Consider the following 24,697-nt stretch of genomic DNA (forward strand, 5'->3'; position numbering starts at 1 on the left):
CACAAAGACAAATCCTCCAAACAGTGCTTTTCCCTATATTGGTCTGGCAGAGTCTCAGGTGGGATGAGAATGGCCTGCAGCCACCCGTCCAGCTCTCCTGCCCATAGAGAAGGAAAGGCCAACTGGGGTTCAGTTTTAAGTCTCACCTTATCTGAGAATCCCAGTGCAACAGAACATATGATGTAAAAAAATTCAAAATCACAAAGCATAAGTCAGTAAAAGTATTTTTTTACTGAACAATAACAAAAATATTGCACTCCAGGGCTTCTAGGTCACCCAAATGATTCATTTTTGTTTACTTGATTATAAAAAAAAAAAAAAAAAACCTAAGTATTCAACGTTTCAGGAACACATTTTATAGAAAGTATATGAGCAGAATCAGAGTACTAGAAAGATCCCTTTGAAAGCACCTGTTTTAACTGTTTGTATTCATGTTGTATCAGTGCAAAGAAGGCAGAGTAGCTAAAGAATAAGGAGAAGATGCGGGGATTAGTGCATGGAAGGTGGGCTGGGGTTATTTCCAAAACGCCTCTCCTTTCCCAGCTTGCAGCTGTAATGGCCACTCTGACCGCTGTCACTTCGACATGAACGTGTACCTGGCCAGCGGTGGCGTCAGCGGGGGCGTGTGCGAAGACTGCCGGCACAACACCGAGGGGCCACACTGTGACCGTTGCAGACCCCTTTTCTACAGGGACCCCCTCAAAGCCATCTCGGATCCTTACGCATGCCTTCGTGAGTCCCCACCCTCTGACCGCATCCTCGCCACTGTTTTGAGCAAATGCTGACGAAGCAGGTCTCACTTGGGCTACCACTCCCCACTGGACTTCGCAGCATCTCCAAAACTGCCCTCTTTGGCGGGAGGGGCGGGGTCGGAGGGGTGCAAAACAATTTCAGAGCTAAGAGCATTTCTTTCTTTGAACAAATTGAGCCAGATAATCCAAGTCCATCCTGGTCGTCTTGCTGCAGTGGCTCATACTGGAGAATCAGGAAACTATTCTGGATTCAACCAGTTGGGGCGGATGATTTCAAAAGATGCAGCAACACCTGGAGAATCCGGAGGTCAGCTCCAGGAAGTAGCCAACTACTGAAAATGGCTACATTGGACTGGCTGTAGAAGATTCAATTTTGCTGTTAAGACGTTATTTATTACCTTGTTTCTTTTATCTTTCTTTAATTTCTTTAATTCTGCAAGTAGAGTAAGGTCTCAGACCTAGTAACTAGCACTGGGTGTTTGAAATCAGGTTGGAGTATTTATCTATGCAATAATCAACAGCAGTGCTGGGACTGCAGCAGGCAACTAGAGTAAGTAGACCTTACTCTACTTAGATTTTTTCCATTTTATTTTTAATCTCAACTTTTTAAAATGGAATGTTTCAAGCATATGCAAAATAATAGAGAATAGTATAGTAAACAATCTTATAACCACCACCAGCTTTGTTGAAACGTAATATCTTACCAGATCATCTTCAGAACTTTAATAAAACCCTACAGGTACTAGTGATGTCCCAGGTGCACATCGGTCTCATTTATCTAGAACGGTCCCACCCTCTCTCCAGGGATAAACTCTCATATATTTGGCAGTTATTACCTCCATGCTTGTGTTTACACTTTCACACATTGTTATCTACAAGCAATATATGCTAGCTTATTTTCAAACTTTAGATAAATGATATTATGCTGTATGTATCCTTGAGTATTTCACTCAACATTATATTTTTGAGATTTGTCCATATCAGGTAGCCCTAGTTCTCTAATTTTAATTGCTGTATGGAATGCTTTCCTTCCTACAAATACAACAAAAATCTATTTGTCCATTCTTTTTTGATGCGGCAATAGCCATGTATGTGGTCTGGTGCACATGCATAAAGACTGTCCCTGAGTCATACCTAGTAGTGGAATAACTGGGCCACAGTATGAACTGTCTTCAACTTGATTAGGTAATACTGAATTGTCCCCTAAGTGGGTGTACCAATTAACACCCTCACAACAGTGTATGAGAGTTCCTGTTGTTCTATATCCTGACCAACACTTGGTTTTATCATGTTTTAATTTTAATAAATGCATGATAAAATTAAAATAATTTTAATTTTAATTAAAATAACCATTATTTAATTTGTGCTTCTCTGCAGGAATGAGACTAGAGTGAAGCAAGCAGAGCACTTAGGTCCCAAAATTTAAAGAAGCACTCATTCTCAGAGTCATGTAAAAGCAGGGTTGACACTTGCCAGCTGCACCAATCTGACAATGCCACCTTAAATTCTGTGCCCTAGGCACCTCGTTTGCCTGCTGCAGTCCCAGCACTGCTGTTGATTATTGCATAGATAAATACTCCAACCTGATTTCAAACACCCAGTGCTAGTTACTAGGTCTGAGACCTTACTCTACTTGCAAACTAACAAGTTAGTCTTTTATTGTTTCTGGATGCTAGCAGGAAACATGAAGCTCCTGAGTCAAAGACAAACAGCTTTCTTACTCATGGCACAGCAAACAAGATGTTTGTACTAGCGTGAGTTCCCATGTTCCCCAAGTCCCATGGGGCAACTTAAAGGATATCATTTATGTTGTAGCCAAGGAAAACTGAGTAGAGGATTCATTGCTTTTATAGCAAGTGGAAGCAAACTCGTACTTTGGGGGAAGAGCTACCTCATCCTTCAAGGTAGCATACAACAAACACAACCTTGAGAAGTGGCTTGGGTAAAGAGCATTTAGGACCTTATATTGTGTGCACGCCCAGCAAAAAAGTTCAGATGCCCAGGACTCATGGAAGATTGCTTTTCCCAATACCCAGAAATCCTGTTTCTTAGGCTATATCATCAATACGTTATATTGTATTGGTGAGGGTGGGACTTGTTACAAAATTACAACTTCAAACTTTAAATAATCATAATTCATAAAATGAAGTCCTATACAAAAATAATTTAGTAGCCACCTAAACACATACAATGTCCTATATTTCAAACTTTAAATCATCACAATGTACAAAAAGCATAAATATTTTTTTTCTCAGATTACTCAATAGGTACCTGATTGCATAAAATTTTTCCTTACATGGCCTGTTTAAAATTGACACAAAAAACTGGATTCTCAGAAAATACATTTCTTTAAGTTAATGTCCTAAGTGTCCTACATTTTTTACTAGAATCTATAATCACACACATAGACAACTTTTATTCATGTTTTAAAAGTTATTAATTTATAAAAGAAGAGGAAATTGCTCTCTTAAGTGGAATCAGAAAAATATAATGTTTGAAACAGATAATCTAAGATTCTTGAGAGAGATTAGAAATAACCAAACCAAATGTTTTGAAGTCTTGTTCCTTAATAACTACTTAGTATTAACTTGATGGTGCTTTTGAAGGAAACCAAGGAAAAAAACTAATACCCTGATACGAAATTAAGAAGTCATTCTTTATAAAGGAGTTTCTTGAGCAAACAGATGAGGAGCATATAGAAACTACCATCATGAGACTCCTCAGATTCTCCCAATTTACCTAAATACATGTTTATGTATGTATAAGTGTATATATACAAATGCGTGTATTAAGACTACAATCTCATATAAATTTTCTGAAACTTGTCCTTGTTTGACCCTAAATATTTACATAATCAGATTCCAGGCATAAGAGTTGACTAGTTTTAAGTCTTCTATCATTAAAGCACAGTTAAAAGTAATACAGAAAAAAGCAAAGATTTGGTAGACTCAACCACTGATAATAAAGTTTGTTAGAATTGAGTTGTGTGACACCAGGAGATTTTGTTGGACTTCTGTCCTAAAGACCATGATGTAGAGTTATTTCAAAGCAAAGTTACTACCCACTCACCCACATCCCTTTCCCAAAGGATACATCTCTGCTTGATTAAATTTTGCTCTGGGACTCAGTGCTGAGTGCTCAGTGCAGGCAGTGTCTCCCAAATAAAACTGAGCTTTTTCCTTTTGGCTCCTTTTAAAATGAATCCAGTTTGTTCCTTTATTTCTAGAAGAAACTGACTGTAATTAGGAGAAAAATGTGGTTTTTCCAAACTAAACAGAACTCAACGCTATCTTTCCATAGTAAGATTTTTATCTCCAGTCACAATCTAATAGCGTACAATTGAAGTCAAAAGATTCTGTCAGACAACCAAGTAATTGTTTCAATGACATCAAACAACTGGTTTTACTAGATTTTTTTCACTAAACTCACTAATCTAAATGGTTGTTATGTAAACATAGCTTTGACTTGAGAGTTTTGTTTTCATTAATCCAAAGCAAACATGTATAACTGTGAACATAATTGTTTCTTAGAATCAGGATATTCATTTTTCAATCTGTATTCCATTCCTTAAAAATGGAATTCCTTGGAAACACATACCACAAAGATACAGGAGACCTTGGGGGTCCCCTAATGTCTGCCAAAGCACTTGTCTTTTATACCAAAGCCACAAGTGCTATCCCAGCCTCAGCCTGGACACCTCCATGATGAAGGGATCACTGCCCTACTGTGCAGCCCTAACTGTGAGAGAGCTCTTCCTTAAATTCAGTCAGGCTCTACCTTTTGTAACTTCACCTTCTGGAATTATTCATACTATAAGCAACCTTTTTCATATGACATTCCTTCCTTCAGTTGTTCAAGTTTCTACTGAAACAAAAAGGGGGAGGGCAGGTTGGAGCTTCTGTTGCTCCTTTGCTACAGGTGACTTTATCTCATTTTCCAGAATCTCTTCATCCAAGGCTTTGCCCCACCAGCAGATTTCCAAAAAGAAAACAAGGATATGAACATTTTGGAGTTCCTCTTTCTTTCTCTTAGGTTCTCTTTCCAGGAACAATTCAGTGGCACAGTGCTGTGCAACCATCACCTCTACTTAGCTCCAAAACATTCTCATCTCTCCCCCAAATAATCTATTTTTAATACGCAGTTTTTAAGATAGCTATCTTCTTCTGTCTTCTTACTTTAGAATCACTTGTTAAAGTTTTTTTTTTTCTTCTTTTTTTAAATGTATGGAATATTTCAACATTTTCCAAGGCGGGAGATCTAGGAGCTATTTCTGAGCAGCCCTTGCCCACTGGTCTAATTATTTAAACATATTTGATGATTTAAACAAAATAAAATAGAGCATGAGTAAACCGCTGTGCTTACATTTCAAGTTTCCCACCATTTGCAGTTAACTAAGATCACGCACTTCTGTGTCCCCAGCTTGTGAATGTGACCCTGATGGGACCGTATCGGGTGGCATTTGTGTTAGCCACTCTGATCCTGCCTTGGAGTGGGTGGCCGGCCAGTGCCTGTGTAAGGAGAACGTGGAAGGAGCCAAATGTGACCAGTGCAAGCCCAACTACTATGGACTGAGCGCCACTGACCCCAAGGGCTGTCAACGTAAGTTAACAGCGACTGGGCCGCCAGCCCCAATGCGTTTTAAAGCTTGGGGCTATCTCTGGCACTTCTAAAATTCGATCAATGTAAATACTAAAGAATCTTGCCAGCATCTGGGTTTTTAAACGTGATACAAAACCTCCCACAAATGTTAGTAAATTAGTGGAGAACTTTTCTCGGTGGTTTGCTATTTATCATATGGGACCAGCAGAGGGCGCTCACTTTTTTTTTTTTTTTTTCCTACTAGAGCAAACGCAGTGTTAAATGCCAGGAAATTTAAGGCCAAGTTGTAAAACCTTTAAGAAAAACGGCTTCCACTAGGACTCTCCTATACAAATTCGTTAAATTACAGTATGCATTGCTGCAAAGATTGATGACTTGTTGGGCAATTTTCATGTGGAGGTTTCTTTTCATTTTTGAAATTACTTTTCTCTTTTTTTCTCACCACTCTCCTAGTATTAGTCCAAATGAAGAGACCCTTGGCTCCAAGATCACAGAAGTTTACATTTGCCTGGGGTCTCAAAGAGCTGTAGAATCCTTAAGAAATTTGAATAAATATTTTCCCTTTTGTCACAGCGTCATACTCGATACCTTTGCCCATATAAGGAACTGCACATTATTTGCATGTTTAGAGAGCAGCATGCTGAATCCTGTAATAAAATGGTCTTCTTGAGTTTGAGGGCAAAATTAAATTTCAGGATAAAGAATTATGTAATCAAAACAAATGCCTCTTGCACCGTGCAGCACTCCAGGCTTTCCCCTTAGTTCACTGACTAACCTCATACCCTCCAAAAATAGGCCAAATAGTGTTTTTTGTTTGTTTGTTTTTTCTTTTATAACAGCTTTAATGAGATATAATTCACATACCATACAATTCACCTTTGAAAGTGTAGAATTCAATGATTTTTAGTATATTCAGAGTTGTGTAACCATCACTACAATCAATTTTAGAACATTTTCATCACCCCAAAAAGAAACCCCATACTGTAATTCTGGCTATATACCCAAAAATTGAAAGCAGGGTCTGGAAGAGATATTTGTATCCCCAAGGTCATAGCAGCCCTATTCACAACAGCCAAAAGGTGGAAGCAATTCAGTGTCCATCCATGGATGAATGGATAAACAAAATGTGGTATGTATAGATGATGGAATATTATTCAGCCTTAGAAAGGAAGGAAATTCAGACACATGCTACAACATGAATGAACCTTGAAAACATTATACTAAATGAAATAAGCCAGACACAGGAAGACAAATATTTTATAATTCCACTTACATGAAGTACCTAGAATAGTCAGATCCATACAAACAGAACATTGAATGGTGGTTGCCGAGGGCTGAGTTAGGGAGGAATGGGGACAGATGGTGTTCAATGGGTATAGAGTTTCAGTTTTACATGACAAAAAGAGTTCTGGAGATGTGTTGCACAACCATGTGAGTGTTCTTAACACTGCTAAACTGTAGACTGAAAATGGTAAAGATGGGAAATTTTATGTTAGAAGTATTTTACCATAAAAAAGAAACCCCATACTCTTTAGCTACCACCTCTCTATCCTCCCATTCCCCCAGCCCTACGTAGCACTAATCAACTTTCTGTTTCTGTACATTTGCCTATTGTAGATATTTCATAAAACAGAATGCTATAATTTGTGGTCTTTTATAACTGGCTTCTTTCACTTAGCATTATGTTTTTAAAGTTTTTCCATGTAGCATGACTCAGTACTTTATTCCTTTTTATTGCTGTACAATATTCTGTAGTACTGATACACTACACTTCATTTATCCATTCATCAGTTGATGGACATTTGGGTCATTTTCATGAACACTGGTTTTTCCTGCAGGGGAAATGTATATCTTGCGCTGGTACCATAATTCCTTAGCCTTCATAATATAAGCAGGACTGAGAAATGTCTATGGGAAAAGAAAAAGGAGGAGGAGAATGAGAAGAAAAGGTAACAAGGCAATAGGAAAGAGAGTGAAGAGATAGGGAAATGATAGGTGCATCTACCAGAGAAGGAGCCATATCAGTTATAACTGTGACACTCAGAAACCCTTGGTCCTCGTCGGCGATCTGGCCAGCATCACTCAGGGTAACAGTGCCAGGCACTAAGCTTGCCCAGCTTCCTCCACTTTCTTGTCTCATAACCGCCATCCAGTAGACCTACACAAGAGGCCTGGAAGTGTCTGGCCTGGGTTTACTCTGTAGGGTTATATGCAATATAATAATCACGCAGCCAGGCAGACAATAAGTTTGGCAGGGCAGGCTGCTCCATATTCTCATGGCCACATGTTTTACTCAGTATGAGCTATTAAGGACATTTATAAAAGTGAGGAAATAGAAATGAATGATTGTGTATGTTGTGCTTTCAGCCTGCAACTGTAACCCTTTTGGGAGTCTGCCACTCTCAACCTGCGATGTGGACACAGGCCACTGCTTGTGCAAGCCCTTTGCCATTGGACCACACTGTGAGGATTGCACTGTATGTATTTGCCTATGATTTCCCCTTTATGCAGTCATGCGAATTTCTACTGCCATTGCCTGGAAGAGGCTTGGTCTTGTTAATTGTTTTCCTTGTCCTATTGTATTTCAATACTCCTGTGGTAAAAGTGTTTACACTAAAGAAATCAGCAAACACTATAAATCAGCCCCCACCCTCCTGCTGAGAGCTGGTTGTTAAACATTTACCAGCTCACCAACATTTACCAGATTGAACTGAACCGACCCAGGTACCTATGTCAGAGTTTTTTTGTTCTTGTTTTTGTTTTTCAGTGTATTGTGCTTTGCTTTATTGTGCTTCACAGATATTGCCTTTTTAAAATATTTTATTTTCAATTATAGTTGACATACAATATTAATTTTAGGTATATAACATAGTGATTAGACATTTATATACTTTACAAAGTGATCACTACAATTAGTATGGCAGAGGGATTATAGCTCATGTCAATAGTTTTATCCATTGTTCTAAAAGTGCCAAGCACTAGACTATAAGAGCATTTATCTGCCCCTTTTTTTTTGGCCAACCAGTTAGGGCCTCTTCTTCTGTCTCTTGACACAATCCTTTATCACCTCTACCACTCTGTGCCTAAAAATATTTTGGATGAGCTCATTATTTTGGGCGGGGCGGGGGGAGGATTTTTTTAAAAAGACTTCTCATTTCAAGGACGAACTCATTAAAAAACAAAAACAAACAAAAAAAGATTTTAAATGTATGTGGGAAATAAAGTCTTGAAGTTTTTGCAGACTCCACTAAACATATAAGCATGTATATCTAAAATCAAACAAAACATTTTTACTCCATAAGAAATATATCATGCAGTTAGGGAGTTCAAAACCCAGCTATTTTCTTTGTTCTCCAATCTTGGCAGCCCACCATGAGATTTTAGAAAGAAAAAATAAAAACTTAACCTAATAAAAGAACAATGACCTCGATGTGTCTGAAGAAATGTAGCTGATAAATAGGAAACATATGCCTATTAGGACATAGTTTTGTGCTAATATTTTAAGTCATTTTACTGAAAACATATGAGGATGGGGCAGAGAAGATGGGGACAGAAAACAAGGAAGGAAGTATAAAGAAGGCACTTTGTGTAAGACAGAGTGGGTAGTACCAAAGTTTTAAGTAGGAAGGTGAGCCATGCAAGCTCAATGACTGCGTACGGACAATACAAAGAAGCACGCACAGCCAGTTAACAGGATCCATGAAGGCACCACATCAGATCATTCCAGAAAAAACCCTAAATGCAAGCTGACATTTTTCTTTGGCAGGTTAACTGCCACTGTGCAGCAAACTTGATTGTGTTTGCAAGAGGAAAATAACTGAACAGGAGCCACCTCAGGGGAGACCTGTCCAACATATCTGAGCCCACACGTCTGCCAGCTGCCCCAGATCCATGTCTGTCCAATGGTGCCCTGGACCTGTGATGAGGTGGCTAACATTACAGCATATCCTGCCCAAAGGGAGTTTTCACAGCCACATCCTGAGTGAAGCATTTCACATTGTTTTTGCCTAAACTAAAGTTTGGTTTTGGGAAATTTATCAAAAGTCCTTTGCTGCATTTTGCGACAAATTATGTCAACTTGTAATGTTTAAAATAAACCTTTCTGAGTAAAACTGGGCATAAAATTTTACGATGCGAAAAAAAAAAAGTGTGAATATTTAACAAACCCATTTTAAGCAATAGTTCCATGCCTAGTAAGACCTTAATTTTATCTGAGCATATTCAATTGAGATTTGAGGGGGAAGCATTTTTCTGAGCATTTTTTTGGTAAATGTTATCAGATTTAAGAAATAGTTGTTTGTATCTCACCAGTTGTTTATACTGAATAAAGGTCAAGATGTTGCAATGATGAAGAAGTCTTGAACAACAGAGCTGACTCTCTCATGGAGAGGGATTATTATGCTCAAACAACTTTATTTATAAACAAGTGATTCTACTAAATGGTGATATATAAGATCTCAGATCAGTTTAGTTGATTTTTTTCCCCCAAAAACATTTCAGTATTATCTAAGTAAAAATCATGGGGATTTGGGGGATTTGGGGGATTTTAAAGTAAGGGTATCTATTGGTTTTATAAAAGCAATTGCAAACAGGCTAGTTGAAGAACTTCTGACTGGCCTTAACCCAGCTTGAGGCTAAATTGATGCTAACAGAGGAATTGTGTGGTTTCCACTGCATTTCCACTTGAAGCAACACACAGACAACTTGCCTGTCCCCTTCATTTAAAGTGCCAGGAATGTAAGATATGTGTCCTCAAAGATCATTACCAAATGCACAGGCAAAAAAAACTATTGTATGATTGTTCAGGCGGTGTGGCCATTTGATAGGTGTAAATTGAATTGTAGTACTGTTAATATTGCACCTCAGGGCAGCAAATATCTTCATAGCTGAATCAACTGATCATTTTCTCTTCGTAGGTTGGATACTGGGGACTGGAAAATCATCCCCACGGATGTGTTCCGTGTGACTGTGATATTGGAGGTGCTTATTCTAATATGTAAGTCAGTAAAATGAATGGCAAAGTTTTGTGACAATTTCCTCACTCACATTTCCACATAAAAGCTCATTTTATTCTGATATGCTCATAGTCATAAGTGAAGGAGTTCATTCCATGACAAGCAAAGGGCATCGAAAAGCGATGATCTCCAGCCCAATTGATTTATTCAAATATTTCCAAGGGTGAAATGGCAATTCTGCACCTAGGTCTCCCAAGAGGTGGTGGGATAGATGCCTGCAAATGTGTGACTTCACCTGCCTAAAACACCAACTTTTTGCCACCCTGTAAAGAGAGGTCCTACACTCTCCTTTTCCCAGTTTTTAGAGCAGAATTAGAGAGCTGCTGAGGAAAGAAGTGGCTACTGGGTTTCATGGGTATGGATTTGATTTTCAAGACCAGACTCGTAGAGGACATAGCCTCTCATTACCCTGCCAGGACAATTGATTGATCGGTTCAAATAATGGATCCAAACTCAGGGTTTAATTAACCCAGCAGCCCCATGCCTTCATTTTATGATCACCCTGCTACGGTTCTTCAGATGGATTTGTTTTACTTCAGGTGCTCCCCCAAGGATGGGCAGTGTGAATGTCGCCCGCATGTCATTGGCCGCAGCTGCACTGAACCAGCCCCTGGCTACTTCTTTGCTCCTCTGAATTTCTATCTCTATGAGGCTGAGGAAGCCACACCACTCCAAGGACTTGCACCTTTGGTTTGTATTTCATTTCTAATCCTTGCAGACTTTATTTAATGCAGTGTCAGTAAATGATCTCACACCCTTGAGATCATGGGTAAGGTACCTGGAAAAGAATGGTTCAGCCCACAAACACAGAGCAGAGTAGAGGTTATTCTATCAAGGAACTGCAATTACATAAATTCTGGAGGGCAGAGTCTGCATTTTGTTTATCTTTGTATCCCAGTTCTAGCACAGAGCCTGGGACATAAGTGTGATTAAGTTATAATGAAATGGACTTTACTTGCGCTCTTTCGACGCAGCCATCAGAATGTGTTTACTGAACATCTACTTGTCTGTCTCCCTCACAACATTGTAACCCATGAGACAAAAAGAAGGATGTGAATACCACTCACCATTGTTCTAGTGCCTAGCTCAGTATCTGTCACACAGTAGGAACTTGGTAGATCTCTGCTGATGAATGAAAAACGTATGCAAAAGCAGTGTAAGTGTGCTCTCTGGCTCCAGAAGCTGCTCTTGGATTAGCAGTTCTCACCGAGGTCAGTGATGTTCACAGGAACCTCAAGTGTCACCTGGAGTTCTACTTCATTTCCTTCTAGTCACAGTCCTATAGGGATTATTTTCTAAAAAATATTTTTCTAAAAGTCTCGTCAGAGGTGCAGAAACATACATGTGAAAGGATTAGAGAAAATACAAATTAGACTCTCTCATACTGCTCTCAAGCATGTGATTCCAGTTATAGATGGGCACAGGACAAAAGGAAAGGTGATGTGAGATGAGTCTTCAAGGAGAGAAAGCATGTGAAGGTTAATTCTAAAGAGAGGATTTGGATAGAAAACAGGGGACCTCATTCCAGTTCCCAGTGACTGAGTCATTTCCTGAGATCTCTTCCTTATCAGAACGCTGTTGGTGGGAGGAATAAAAATGCCCCTCAGGAGTCTCGGAATTTGCTCTTTTAGAGACTGGAATTGGGGCAGAAACAGGAGGCCTTCACTGTTGCTGCTTAGACTTACAACTGTGGTGGGTGGAATCAAAATGAAATGATTCTATGCATTCCTCTTCGTGGTTTTTAACATTGAATCTTTATAATGGTCTGAAAAACAAAACTTTTGGAAAGAAATATGGGTATTTATATTTAGATTATACTTATTGTGAGATAATAGAGAAATATATGTGATGGTCTTGGCCCTGGCTCCTGAAGCAGAGTTCCTAAATCCTTCGGAATTTCCTGGGTGATAAGAAGAGATAGGAGTATCTTTTATTTGATGAGGCAACTCTTGGTGGGCTCCTGAGTAGCTTCAGGATGGGAACTAGTCACCAGAAAGACCAAGCCATGATTGAAACTTTCATCCCCGCCCCTGCATCGTCCAGGAAGAGGAGAGGGCTGATGATTGATTTAATGATCTGTCATGCCTATGTAATGAAGCCTCCATAAAAATCCATGAAGCACTGGGTTCAGAGGGCTTCCATGTTGGTGAACACATCCACGTACCAGGAGGGCAGTACACCTCAGTTCCAAGGGACAGAAGCTCTAGTCTTCCCCCTTATGTATCTCTTTATCTGACTCTATCTGTCTCTTTTAACATATCCTTTATTATATAATAAGCCAGTGAATGTAAGTGTTTCCCTGAGTTCTGTGACCTGTTTTAGCAAATTGTCAAACCCAAGGAGGAGGTCACAGAAACCCCAACTTGTAGCCAGTAGATCAGAAGTCCAGGTAACAACCTGGACTTCCAATTGGCATCTGAAGCGGGGAGGCAATCTTATGGGACTTAGCTCTTAACCTGTAGGATCAGACGCTAACTCCAGGTAGACAGTGTCAGAACTGAATTAATTGTAAGACAGCCAGCTGGTGTCAGAAACTTGGTTGGTGTGGGAATAAACGGACACATCTTGTGTCAGAAGTGTTGTGAATGTGGTAACAGTGAGAGTAGAGGAGAAACACAACGGTGTTTATCCTATACATCTATAAATGCAGTAGTTCCTATTTTTCAGATAAAAAGACACAAAACAAACATGATTATCTAAGATAGATGGACTCTTACTTAACATTTATTCAGTATGCACCATGTGGTGGGTGCTGGCAAGCAATTAAGTAGGATAATATTAGCTCCAAATTGTAAATTGACATCAATCCTTACTCATGTCTCCAAAGCTTAAAGAAAAATATCGAGGTTACAGAACGGGTTTAAAAGGCAAGGAAAATTGCTTGAAAGACCAGAAAGTAATACCTATGACAAAGGAAATGATATTCAAGGTGGGATTGATAGTAAGTGTTTAGAGAGTGATAACATGAATAATTTCCCTCTCCACCAAGAAAATGATCTATAATTGTAGTAGAAAGGATTCAAGTTAGACACCATTTAATTATTTGTTCATTTACTTAACAAATATTTATTGTGTGTTTACTGTGCTGTTTGTTGCTGCTGCTATTAATAAAACTTTCCAATTTATATAGGTTATCTCATTTAACTTTCTAAACAACCTAAGTATTATCATCTGTAATTTTCAGATGAGAGAAAACAATAGACAGGTTAAGTAATGTGCCCAAAGTCAACACAGCTGGTGGGCAGTGGGGCCTGGACTAAAATCCAGGTGTGTCTGGTTTCAAAACTTGCTCTTAACCCATTCACATGCATAATGCTGAGCCTCAGACTGAGGGTAACATAGAAAGGGATTAGAGTCCCTGCCCTCCCAGAGTTTTAACTATACCTAATACATTTACATAGATAAATAGCCCATGATAGGGGCAGTGCCCTATGAAAAGGAAAGTCAATAAGTGCATTAGGATTTTGGAGCCATGAGTAACTTTTTTATGAACAGACTTAACACATAGGTAGAATAATTGAAAATAATAAGAATTTCAATTGGTAGACTAGGCTAGAAGACAGTCCAGCTAGGAAAAGTTATAATGGCTCAGAGGAGAAATGGTGCAGTTGTATTCACAGGTAGAACAAGAAGTTTTTCTATAGGGAAGACGTATTAGAAAAGAACATTAGATTCTCCTATTAAAGTGGCTAAATTGTTTTCTCTGGGCAATGAGAACTCATCAGAGTTTTCTGAGCAAGGGAATGACATGCTGAAGATCGTCCTTGGTGGGACAGTCTAGCCGAAGTGAAGCCTGGGGTGGAGGGAAAGGAGTCTGCAATAGTCCAGACAGGAATAAAGAGGGGTCTAAATTAAACGGTAGCACAGAAAAAACAAAGAACAGAGATGGAGATATGAAAGGACATGAATCCAAGATAACATCTTATGAATCATTGTTTTAATACTCAAACAGGAGAACAAAAAAGAATGACAATGAAATTTCTTGGTGGGTCTTCAAAAAATCTGACACTGGCATACCTCAGAGTTATTGTAGGTAGTTTGTTTCCAGACTGCCGCAATAAAGTGAGTCATAATCTTTTTGCTAGTGGAGGATCTTGCCTTCGATTTGTAAAAAATATATATATATATGTATTTATAAATATATGTATATATATTTATATATACGTGTGTGTATATGTATATAAAATATATATATGAGACACACAATAAAACGAGGTACGCTTGTACACATATGTCTTTGTCTGTTTGGGCTGCTATAACAAAAATACCATAAACTAGAGTGGCTTATGAACAACAGAAATTTATTTCACATAGTTCTGGAAGCTGGGAAGTCCAAGATCAAAGCACCAGCAGTCAGTGTCTGGTGTGAGAGCCCACTTCCTTATTCATAGACATTTGTCTTCTTGCTGAGTCCTCACATGGCTGAAGGGGCAGAGGTGCTCTCTGGGGTCTCTTTTATAAGGGCATTAATCCCTGATCACCTCCCAGGGCATTAATTTTATACGGGTATTAATGCCGTTTTATAAGGACATTAATCCCATTCATGAAGGCCCTGCCTATCACCTCCCAAAGGCCCCACCTCCTAATACCGCACTGGGGATCAGGTTTCAACATATGAATTTGGGGGGTGGGACACAAACATCCAGTCTAACAACAACACTGCTACTTGAAATGCGGCCTGTAGACTCTCAGTATTGGCATCACCTGGGAGCTCATTAGACCACTGAATCAGGTCTGCATGTTAACGAGATCCCCAGGTGATTCATATGCAATTTAGGAAGCTCTGGTTTGTTCTCTTATAGAAACTGCTTGCGGTCACAAAAGTTAATATTGGTTAAATTTAACGTAGTATAGAATTTAATATAGAGTAGTATATAGTTAATTCCATAATGTGTTTTCTGTATAAAATTAGTTAAACAGTTTATAATTTTGTGTCACAAGATGAACACAATTAGTGAGTGGAAAAAAAAGAGAGAGAGAGAAAGAACCAATACACATAATCCCAGCCTGGCCTGTCCAAGGGGTCCTCTTTACAGGGTGGTGGAGGAGTGGGCCAGAGAGCAGGGCTGAGACTCAGAACAGCAAACACAGGAGTAAGGGCGCCCCTGAGGTGACCGCAGCTGACCCAAGGCTGCATGCTCATGATGAGCAGCAACAAGGGCACCTGTGAAATTAAAAATCTTGTTTGTAAAACCAACAGTGAAACATTAACCAAGCAAACGCCTAGGTCTAGGGTACAGTGTAAATTTGGAAATGAGTAATTGGAGGTGCTAACTGGGTTGGCAGCTGAATGACTAAGGAGATGATGTAAAAAAGAAACCCACAAAATCCAGGATTTTAAGGAAACTGGAGTTGCGTGAATGCAGTCCCTCTGCCTTAGTCTGGCTGGTAGAGTTTGGCTATCTTGGTATAATCTCTCATGGGAACTAGGCCAAATCCTACAAACCATGAGAACTAAGAGGAGTTGATCTGGAGCGTGTCAAAAGTTATACTATCTAATAAACCTTTGAATCTTTGTACCAAGCCTATTGTTGATTTTCTACAACTTTTTTCTTTAGATTTCATGTTAAAACATAACATTTGTGCTTTTTTTTTTAAAACACTATGAAACCAGTGAGAAGAATAAAATGTTTTCCCAGTTTAGAATTTCACTAGTATAGCATTCTTTCAAAAGAAAACCCATCATGTGGTCTTAGGACCACAAAAATTTCTCCTTTTTACAGCAAAACAAAAAATTTTAAACTGCCTTCATGATTTCTTCCTGAGGCTATTGAATGAGGATCATGATTACTTTTTAAATTATAGTATAATCTGAAACTATTGAACTATAGTATAATTGGCCCTTCGTTAATTACTTAAGCTGTATTTTCTTTCCTTTTTAAGATATTAGCAACAGCTTTGCCTACATGTGATGTGTATTTCCAGCAACAAGGAAGTGAATTCATAATTGACAAAGGAAATATAGTACTGAAGAGAAATCAGAAGCATAGCATACATGCTGACAAGCAGAGTGAGGTAAGCCATTTCTTCGTGGCCATTTTCTGTTGTGCTATAAACAACTAACCCAGGTAATGCACTTCGAACCGTGCTGGCCCATGTAAATGCTCAGTCAATGTTAAGCTCTTATTATCCTCAACAGAATGGAAGAAAGGAAGAAGCTAACTCAGAGTAATTAGAGCCCCTGGGAAAACATCAATAGCTTTATTTCTTTTTGTAACGAAAACTTCTAGAAAGCTGGATTCTGAAGCTTTGGTGAGTCAGGTACAAGAATTCACAATTTCTTGTCATTTTAGTAAGAAAAGGTACAGTGCCATAGAATGGCTTTCCTCATAGCTGGAGAAAAAAGAATACGCTGATGTCCCTGGAGATGATGCGTGGCTATGCCCTCGATTCCGAGGCAGTTGGAGTTGGCCGGTGCTGATGCGAGTGCCAGAATGATGCCACCTCCTCAGAGCCTGCCTTCAATGGCTTTAGAAGGCTGGAGGAGACCTGAGGAGCCTATAGCCATCCAACTACTATTCACTCAAAGTTGTGGCTGCTATAGGCCCTTGCGTTCCTTCATTCATTCCTTACTCTAGGATCTTTATTGAGTGCTCCTGTGTGCATATGTGTGAATTGGTATGTTGGAAAAGCAAATGAATTGGCATGTTGGAAAAGCAAACGAAAGCAGACAGTAGCTGTCTTTTTTACAAACCTAGCACCTGAAACAGTTCACTTCATGTAGGAGATCTTCTTGGGTGAATGAAACGGTTGAATGAATGACAACAGAAATATTTAATCATGCAGCCTGTCCTTAAGAATGTTTTTGGGGAAATGAGCCACTTACACAAAAAACTAATGTGTGCCAGGGTGGGGTAGGTACATAAAAGAGGTACGCATGCATGATATGGACTTCAGGTTAAGGAGGACACGCTCCAGCCGAGAGGGTCGGCAAAGGCTCTGTGGACGTGCTCCTCCTCTGTGTCCACGCACGCCAGTCATGGTGGCTTGGCTCTTTCTCCTGCTCCTGTCACCATGCCACATGCCCACGAAGCCTTCTCTGACTATCCAGGCTTCTCAATCTGAAGTCCACCTGACCAAGAAAGGTGGGGAATGAGGCACTGCTCCCCTCCCCTTGCACTCTGTGACAGAGATCAGTCAACCTCAGATTTTTTACTATGTGTAAGTATTGCTGGGGGAGTTCGTTTCAAATACAGATTCTAGGGCCTTACTCACAAGATACTGAATCAGGGACTCAGACCAGTCAAAAAATTTGTGTTTACCATGTATCTAAAGGTGATTCTGATACAGATTCGCTGCTCTAAGCATCCACAAGCTACTCTCCTAACTCTTGCCTGATGTGACCACTTCTGTATCATTGATTTGCAAACCTTCTACTCATCCCTTAAGACCCAATTCAGATTTTTCTTTGTCTGACATTCTATACCCTGACATCTGGACACAATTAATTATTTCCATCTCTGGGTTCCCATAGATCAGTATTTTTCAAACTGTAGGTCATGCCTATTAGTAAATAGGTGATGAAATCAATAGACAGGGTCAGCTTAGCACAACAGAAGCATACAAAGCACAGCATATTTTTTAGTGAAATTTTTGTTTCAGTTTTATAAAATGTGTGTGCATGCCATGCTGATTTACTGTCTTGGGTTGGGTTCCCTAGAAGCAGAGATTACAACAGAGGTTTGGGCGCATGTACTTTACTGAGGGAACGCTCATCAGGAGAAGCCTGTATGAGAGTGAGGGCTGTTGGCTGAGAGTGAGGAAGAGTGAGGCAAGGATGGGGTCTGGGGTAGAGTCTAGCCTAGGCCTGGTCCCCTGGGAAAGCTCTGAAACATAAACAGCAAAAAAGAGTTGTCATCCCTTGAGACCCAAGGGCTGGCTTGTTGTATTCCCATATTAGTCAGTCATGACTGTGGCTGCCAGGGCAGATACAGGTAACCCATCAGGTCAGATGGCTCTCATGGGCTGAGGGCAGTTAAGAGAAGAGCGAAGTGGTGAGTGATAGCACCAACAATCACTGGAGCTGATGGCTGGTTAGAGTGGCCCAGAAAAGGGGACCAGGCAGTACATTAACAGCATCAACTAAGATTCACTCCTTCCATGCTCAGACCCACATACAGGGCCCAGGGCAAAATAGAAATGCAGTGCCCCTGGTTCAAAAATTAGGGAAAAGTGCCACTGAAGGTAGTAACATATAAAGCTTTTTAGTTTCTTCTGTAGTTTCTCTCTTGACTTGTAAAAGTGTTTTTCATTTGCTATTTATGTCTAAGTAAAGAAATATTAAAAATTTAAATTATTAACATGAATTATACTATTCATCTTTATATTGTGCAATACCAATTTTAACTGCAAATATAAGAGCATTTAACTCATATACCTCATCACAGATACTACACAATTTGTAGTCTGTAGTCATATATGTGTATGTATTTTGTTCTTCCCAAAACAATGGGAATGCCACACGAAAATGACTCATTGTTTTTATTTCACCTCTTGATACATGTTCTACCAACACTCTCTACTTTCAACTTACCGATGAGTAAGGAAGGGACTGAAAGCCAAAGAAACTATGGGTTGCTCTATCTTCCTCTTTCCTTCAAGTCATTATTTTCAGTGTAAGTAGTTGGCTAATACAGGGAAGTAACATGAATAATGTGTTTCTGGGAATGCCTTTGCCGTCTTTCTGCTTTCAAGTCTGGTCGAAACAGAAAGCTTGGCTTCTTGGAGCTGTCGGCACCCCTGCTCACTCAGTCATAGACGTAACATGCTTTCCTTGTACTCACTTTGAGTCTCACTGAATGCCAGTGCATTCTAGGTCCACTTGAATCCTATGCTCATGGGTGTCATGTGCACGGCATGTGAATGTGGCAGCAAGGCAGCATAACTAGTGTATATCTCCTCTATTCATGTGCATGTTCCATCATCCCAAGAGACTTCAAAACAGCTTTAAAGAAAAAATTATTATGTTAAGACGTTGTGTATATCTCCTCTATTCATGTGCATGCTCTATCATCCCAAGAGACTTCACTTACAAAACAGCTTTAAAGAAAAAATTATTATGTTAAGATGGTGACAGCAGAACATTAAGCCAAGCATGGGCCCTTCTGAGCATCGGCCCTGTGCAGCTCCACAGGTTGCATGCCCATGAAGCTGATCCTGCCCATTTGCCTCTTACATTAAGTTCACTCCAAGCAGGCACAGCTTCTCCAGGATTCTCATTGGTCACAATTCCTAGGGAAATTCAGAAAAGGAGATTAGCCTCCTGCTGCTGCAGTTGACCTCAAGGTTATAACTGATACTCATTATCTCCCTCCATGCCATCCATTCTAGATTTCTCTCATCCTCGACTGGCACTTTTTGTGTGGGATGGCCTAGGCCTTCATCCCTCTGGGGTCTGAGCCCCTGGTTACCATGCCCTAATCAAGCCACATGTGTGGGAGCTCCAAAGGTGCCTCAGTGGCTCACCTCATTGCCACACACATTCTTTGTGTCCCCATTCTGCAGCAACAGCCTTACCAGTTATGGGGACTCCTTCACATGCCTGCTGGTCTATAGGCATGAAGAGTCCAAGTAACTGTACAGCAGCCATAGCTTTAAGGTTAGTGTTATTCTTTGACTCTCTCCAAGAATCAAGACGTCAGGACCTACAGAGCGTAACATTGCAAGGGCAAGAAGCCCAAATTTCCATGGTCACTGGAAGTGACAGTGAGTTTAGCTGCTCCTTTTTGGTTCCCAAACCCATATTTTCTCCCTGTTGAGGACACAGCATCACATAAAGGCCATTGGTTTAAGGGGTAAATAACATTATGAAGAAAATGGCCCTATCTCACAGGGTGTGATTTCCAAGCTGGTAAAGCTGATGCATATTTAAGGGGCCCCATTCCACTGCCATCTCAGATCAGCATCTTCTGGATGTCATGGTTTGTGTGGAAACAGTGGCTCCCAAAGTCACACGATCAACACTGCTGCACTTATTTGCTATAAAGTGTGTTCCTTGTGCTGAGATGTTATATTTTCCTACATTGGTGAATCAGATACTCTGAGTACTCAGAGAGTGGTGCTGGCCAAGGCCATAGTGTGCCTGATTCTCACTATGGAGACCACATAACATTGCTTTCAACCAAGGGACCCACTTCATTATTCTTCTGTAATACATGGGATCAATGTTCTATTCTGTGAAAAATCTGGATGGCCTAGATCCTTTTAGGCTGTATTTTTACAAAGGGCAGGGGAATTAACAGCCTTGGGGGTAAGACTAAATATACACTCCTAACTATCCCAAGTAAATACAAACTACTTCTGTTCCTTCTTCGTGGGAGTGGAAAATAACACAGTTTGCATTTCAATAGCTGCATATCATGGACCAGGGTGGTGTTAATCTACTCTGGCAAAGATACTCCATCCAGCACCAACAGATACAAGTGGAGCTACAACTGGTTGTGTTTGTATTGTTTGTAATGGGGATATGATGAGAACCACCACCAAGTCTTGAGAGTGGCACTTTGAGAATGCCTCTAATTCGCAATATTGTTTTTATTACTATCTTACTTGGTGGGAGGTGGGTGTAGTTTGGGCATTTTACAAGCTTATACTTGGCATTTTCTACTATAAGAGCTCTTACCCTATGAGTCAAAATCCATTGCTAAATAGGTCCATTTCAATTACATATCCAGGAAATGGACAAAATAATGTGTGTGAAGTTCAGTAGACTCAGGGAACCCACTGTGGAAAGGACCTGGGCCAGAACTCCATTTATCACCTGACTCTTATATGTCCCTATTCTACTAGGGGGACAATGATGGCACTTTGGGTACCTGGTTATCAGCATCAACTCTGAGTCTATATCCACCAACCTTTGGAAAATCTAGGTATTTTCCTTTCTCCAGTAGACTCAAATAAATAACCATAGATCTATTTGGAAAATAAGTGAGAGAATCATATTTACCAGGGTGATGCAGAGTCTTCTCTTATGGGGACCTGGCCTCTCATTCCGTCACTGGAATCTGGGTCTGAGAATTGGCTCAGATCTAGAAATTAGGCAAAGGATTTGCCTAATTTACATTAGGATTTGCCATATTTCCATTAGAGCATCTGACCCCAGCCTTTTGCTAATTCATACTTGGTCATTTTTTATTATATATATTAAGCAATACTTTTGTTGACTGCTCATCTATCTTGCTCCTAAGAATGCCATGTTCTATTAATCATCAACACAGAAGATTCCTGTGGACCAGGGCCCCTTATCTCCTATTCCAACTTCGTTGCCCATTATAATTATACACACCCATCTTGCTTCTAAGAGTTAAGGTCTACCCAGCCTTTGATAGCCTGTAGTCCTGTCCTCCATGTTTATATAAAGGAGTTTTGTAATGGTTTATCCTACCAGCCTACAGAGAATATCCAATACTCAGTTTCTCAGTAATGTTGGTGCCCCTTCACCAGTTCATTCCTTACCCTCTAAATAAATGGAGTGTCTGCCAGGTCTCCCAAGAAACATAGACAGTTGATGGGTTTTCTCATCTTGTATCTTAGATCCATTCTAGCGTGCCTACTTCTTTGAGCCTTGTATTCCTTCCTCCATATCCTGCTACAGCAGTTCTGTCACCTCAACTTTATTACTCTGGCCCATGACTTTTGCCAAGCTTCCAAGAGCTACTCTAGCAATATATTAGATCCATCTCCCAGGGCTCCAGGGCCCTTAACAGACTATTAAATCCTATATCACTGGTGACCCCAAATCAACAAACTCTCCTTACCTAGTTTCATATTCTGCCCTCTTGGTCTAGCACTCTCAGAATCCACACTCAGTCATTCTCTCCCAGTTGCTCCTAGTACATGTTAAAGAGTCCCTCTCAGAGACCCAGCCCTTCCCCAGTCAGATTGCACTGAAACTTGACCATAATGGCCAAGCAAGTGGTCAGGAGTAGTATAAGCAGATCCTGAGGAAGGTATACATTTTCTTTTGAGACACCTGCATCATTTAATCATTTAAGGTTTTTGCATTGTCTTCAAATGTGTCAGGTGGGCAGTGGAGCAGGGTTTGCATTTATAGTAAGAATGAGCAGATTACTTCAATAGTCCAAGAGTGCTCAGAAGAACCAGGGGGTTCCAGGTTCTCATGTGTTTCACCTATATCTCAAGATCCCACTGCTTCCCTGTGAAAGGCCTGACTTTGGCATAGGTGACTTACCTAAGCTGAGAATTCAGCCTCTCTAAAATTCTACAGCTCTTACAGTTAAGGCTTGTGCCTGGTCTTCAGTTCTCCCTGCCCTCTAATTAAAGGAGATGAGAATCTCTTTAAATTCCACCAAGGAAGCCCTCTAATTATTATACTTTGCTCTAACTTTGTGATTGATTGCCCTGAACCTGTCATTTTCTCTCACCAAAGCATCAGTGGCCTCCAGCAATAGTCACCCATTTTCTCAGTCCTCATTATTACTATTTCCTGGGAAGACCAAGGAGATATTACTCATGTCAGTGCCTCCCTCCCCCTTTATCCTATCCTAGTTCTCTTCACATGTTTTAGCAATTGCTCTGCTACTGAACACCAGGGATCATCAGGACATGTTACTTACTGCGGTTCTCGTTGCCAGCTGAACAATAAATGGGCCACCTCCAGAACTGCATCTTAGAATCTACTTTTAGGTGAACTGTATGGAACCAACTGTCCCAGGTCAGCTGCCATGGAAACAGAGGCTAAGACTGGATTTTGGTGTATGTAATTTATTAAGGAAGTGTTCTTTAGGAAAACTCTTTAAGAAAATGAAGAAAAGATAGAGAACAGAAAAGAGTAAGATGAGTTCCCGGGTAAAACAAATCTTGAATTGTTCCACGGGGGAGCTCAAAAGTACAAACTGCAGACAAAATTGTCCTTTGGCTAGAGCTGCCTCAGGGGTGAAGATGGGGGATGAGGGGGTTATGTAAAAAGGTAATTCTCCAGTGAGCTGTTAGAAGCCACACACACAGCAACCAGGTAAAGGGGATCCCAGAGGGGCGCCTGCAGCATCTTCTGCAATTGTGAGAGTATTTTTTTAAATGAAAAACATTACATATAGATGAGTTTACATGTACCGCTGTCTACTGAAACCTAATCTGGCGGTATAGTTTTTTATTCACATTTCTGTCTCCAATGCAAGATTCTAAGCTCCTTTGTGACAAGGACTCTGTCCTATTCATCTATGTATTCCTAATTCAGAGGCTGGCATCAAATTGTTACTAAATAAACATTCATCAAATGAAGAGCAATTTGGGGTAGATCACAGAGCAATTTGAACTCCAGGCTAAGTAATTTGGGTGTAATTCTGTTGGCAGTTAGAAAGAGTTTGAAATGTTTGTTGGCAGTGGTGTGTAATATGTATTGGACAAGGGAGAGAATGGAGAGAACGTCCAAGAGGCTGTTGCAGCAATACAGGCAAAAGTAACAAGAGGCAGAATTCCGGTGGAGGCCATAAGTGTGGAGAGGCAGATGCAAAAGCCATTTAAGAAAATTATCTGCAGGATCCAGATGGCCCAGGCTGACATCCAGTACAGAGCCCATCGAGGATGCTAATTAATCAAGTGCGTTGTTTTGTACATATCCGCCCCCAAGCAGATAGAAGACAAGTTCTCACGTTTGCATGGAAGAAATAGCTAAATAATAAATCCATGTGGGTTTTTTCATTGTCATCATGCACATGGTGAAATCCGTGTAGTAGGTAAAATCCGTGTAGTAGGCATGGGAATCTTTTCTTTCCCTTCATATTTTGACCAGAATCCTACAGTCATATCTGAGAAAACCCAAGGTCATCAATGTGGAATTTGCTCAGTTCATTTGCACATGGATACTTAAAATTAAGGTGGTATCCAGTGACATTGCTTTCAAATCAATCATTCTATACAGTAATATATGTTCCAAAGCTGCAGACTGAGCACATTATTCTCAGCTGTACTCTGGACTGTATCCTGGGTGGAGTAATTTATTGGTGACTCATATGGATCTTATACACATCAGGAAATATGTGGGGTTTTTTTTTCTCTTTTCTCTGAATTCTTCCAGGCCTTGACTTTAGGCAAAGCTATGTACCTTTCTCTCTGACTTTTGGCCAGGTTCCTGCTCCTCATGTTGTTCTCCGAGATCCTGGGATGCCTGTTACATGGACTGGACGTGGATTAGCCAGAGTTCTCACTGGGGATGGCTTAAGATTTGCTGTCAACAACATTCCCTTTCCCATGGACTTCACCATGGCCATTCGCTATGAAGCTCAGGTACCCTTTAAGTCAAATGTCTTTGGTGATGAAAAGCTGAAATGCATTCTTGAACCAAGTTTCCATTCCAGTCTTACAAGATAGGTT

At 40.2% G+C, this 24,697-nt stretch overlaps 1 protein-coding gene across 2 annotated transcripts in view; it reads left to right on the forward strand.

The window, feature by feature from the left end:
* The window catches only part of LAMB4 (laminin subunit beta 4), a 99,867-nt gene that overhangs the window by 28,036 nt on the left and 47,134 nt on the right, over positions 1–24,697 (forward strand). For both annotated transcript variants that reach the window (XM_025041942.1, XM_025041941.1), the window contains exons 10-16: positions 544–732; positions 5,172–5,351; positions 7,719–7,828; positions 10,268–10,347; positions 10,906–11,056; positions 16,250–16,381; positions 24,452–24,610. In XM_025041942.1, the coding sequence (XP_024897710.1) occupies positions 544–732; positions 5,172–5,351; positions 7,719–7,828; positions 10,268–10,347; positions 10,906–11,056; positions 16,250–16,381; positions 24,452–24,610 (1,001 nt within the window). The remainder of the gene's footprint in view (positions 1–543; positions 733–5,171; positions 5,352–7,718; positions 7,829–10,267; positions 10,348–10,905; positions 11,057–16,249; positions 16,382–24,451; positions 24,611–24,697) is intronic.

The sequence above is a fragment of the Pteropus alecto genome, unplaced genomic scaffold (assembly GCF_000325575.1).
Source record: "Pteropus alecto unplaced genomic scaffold, ASM32557v1 scaffold109, whole genome shotgun sequence".
In the NCBI taxonomy this organism is placed as follows: Eukaryota; Metazoa; Chordata; class Mammalia; order Chiroptera; family Pteropodidae; genus Pteropus; species Pteropus alecto.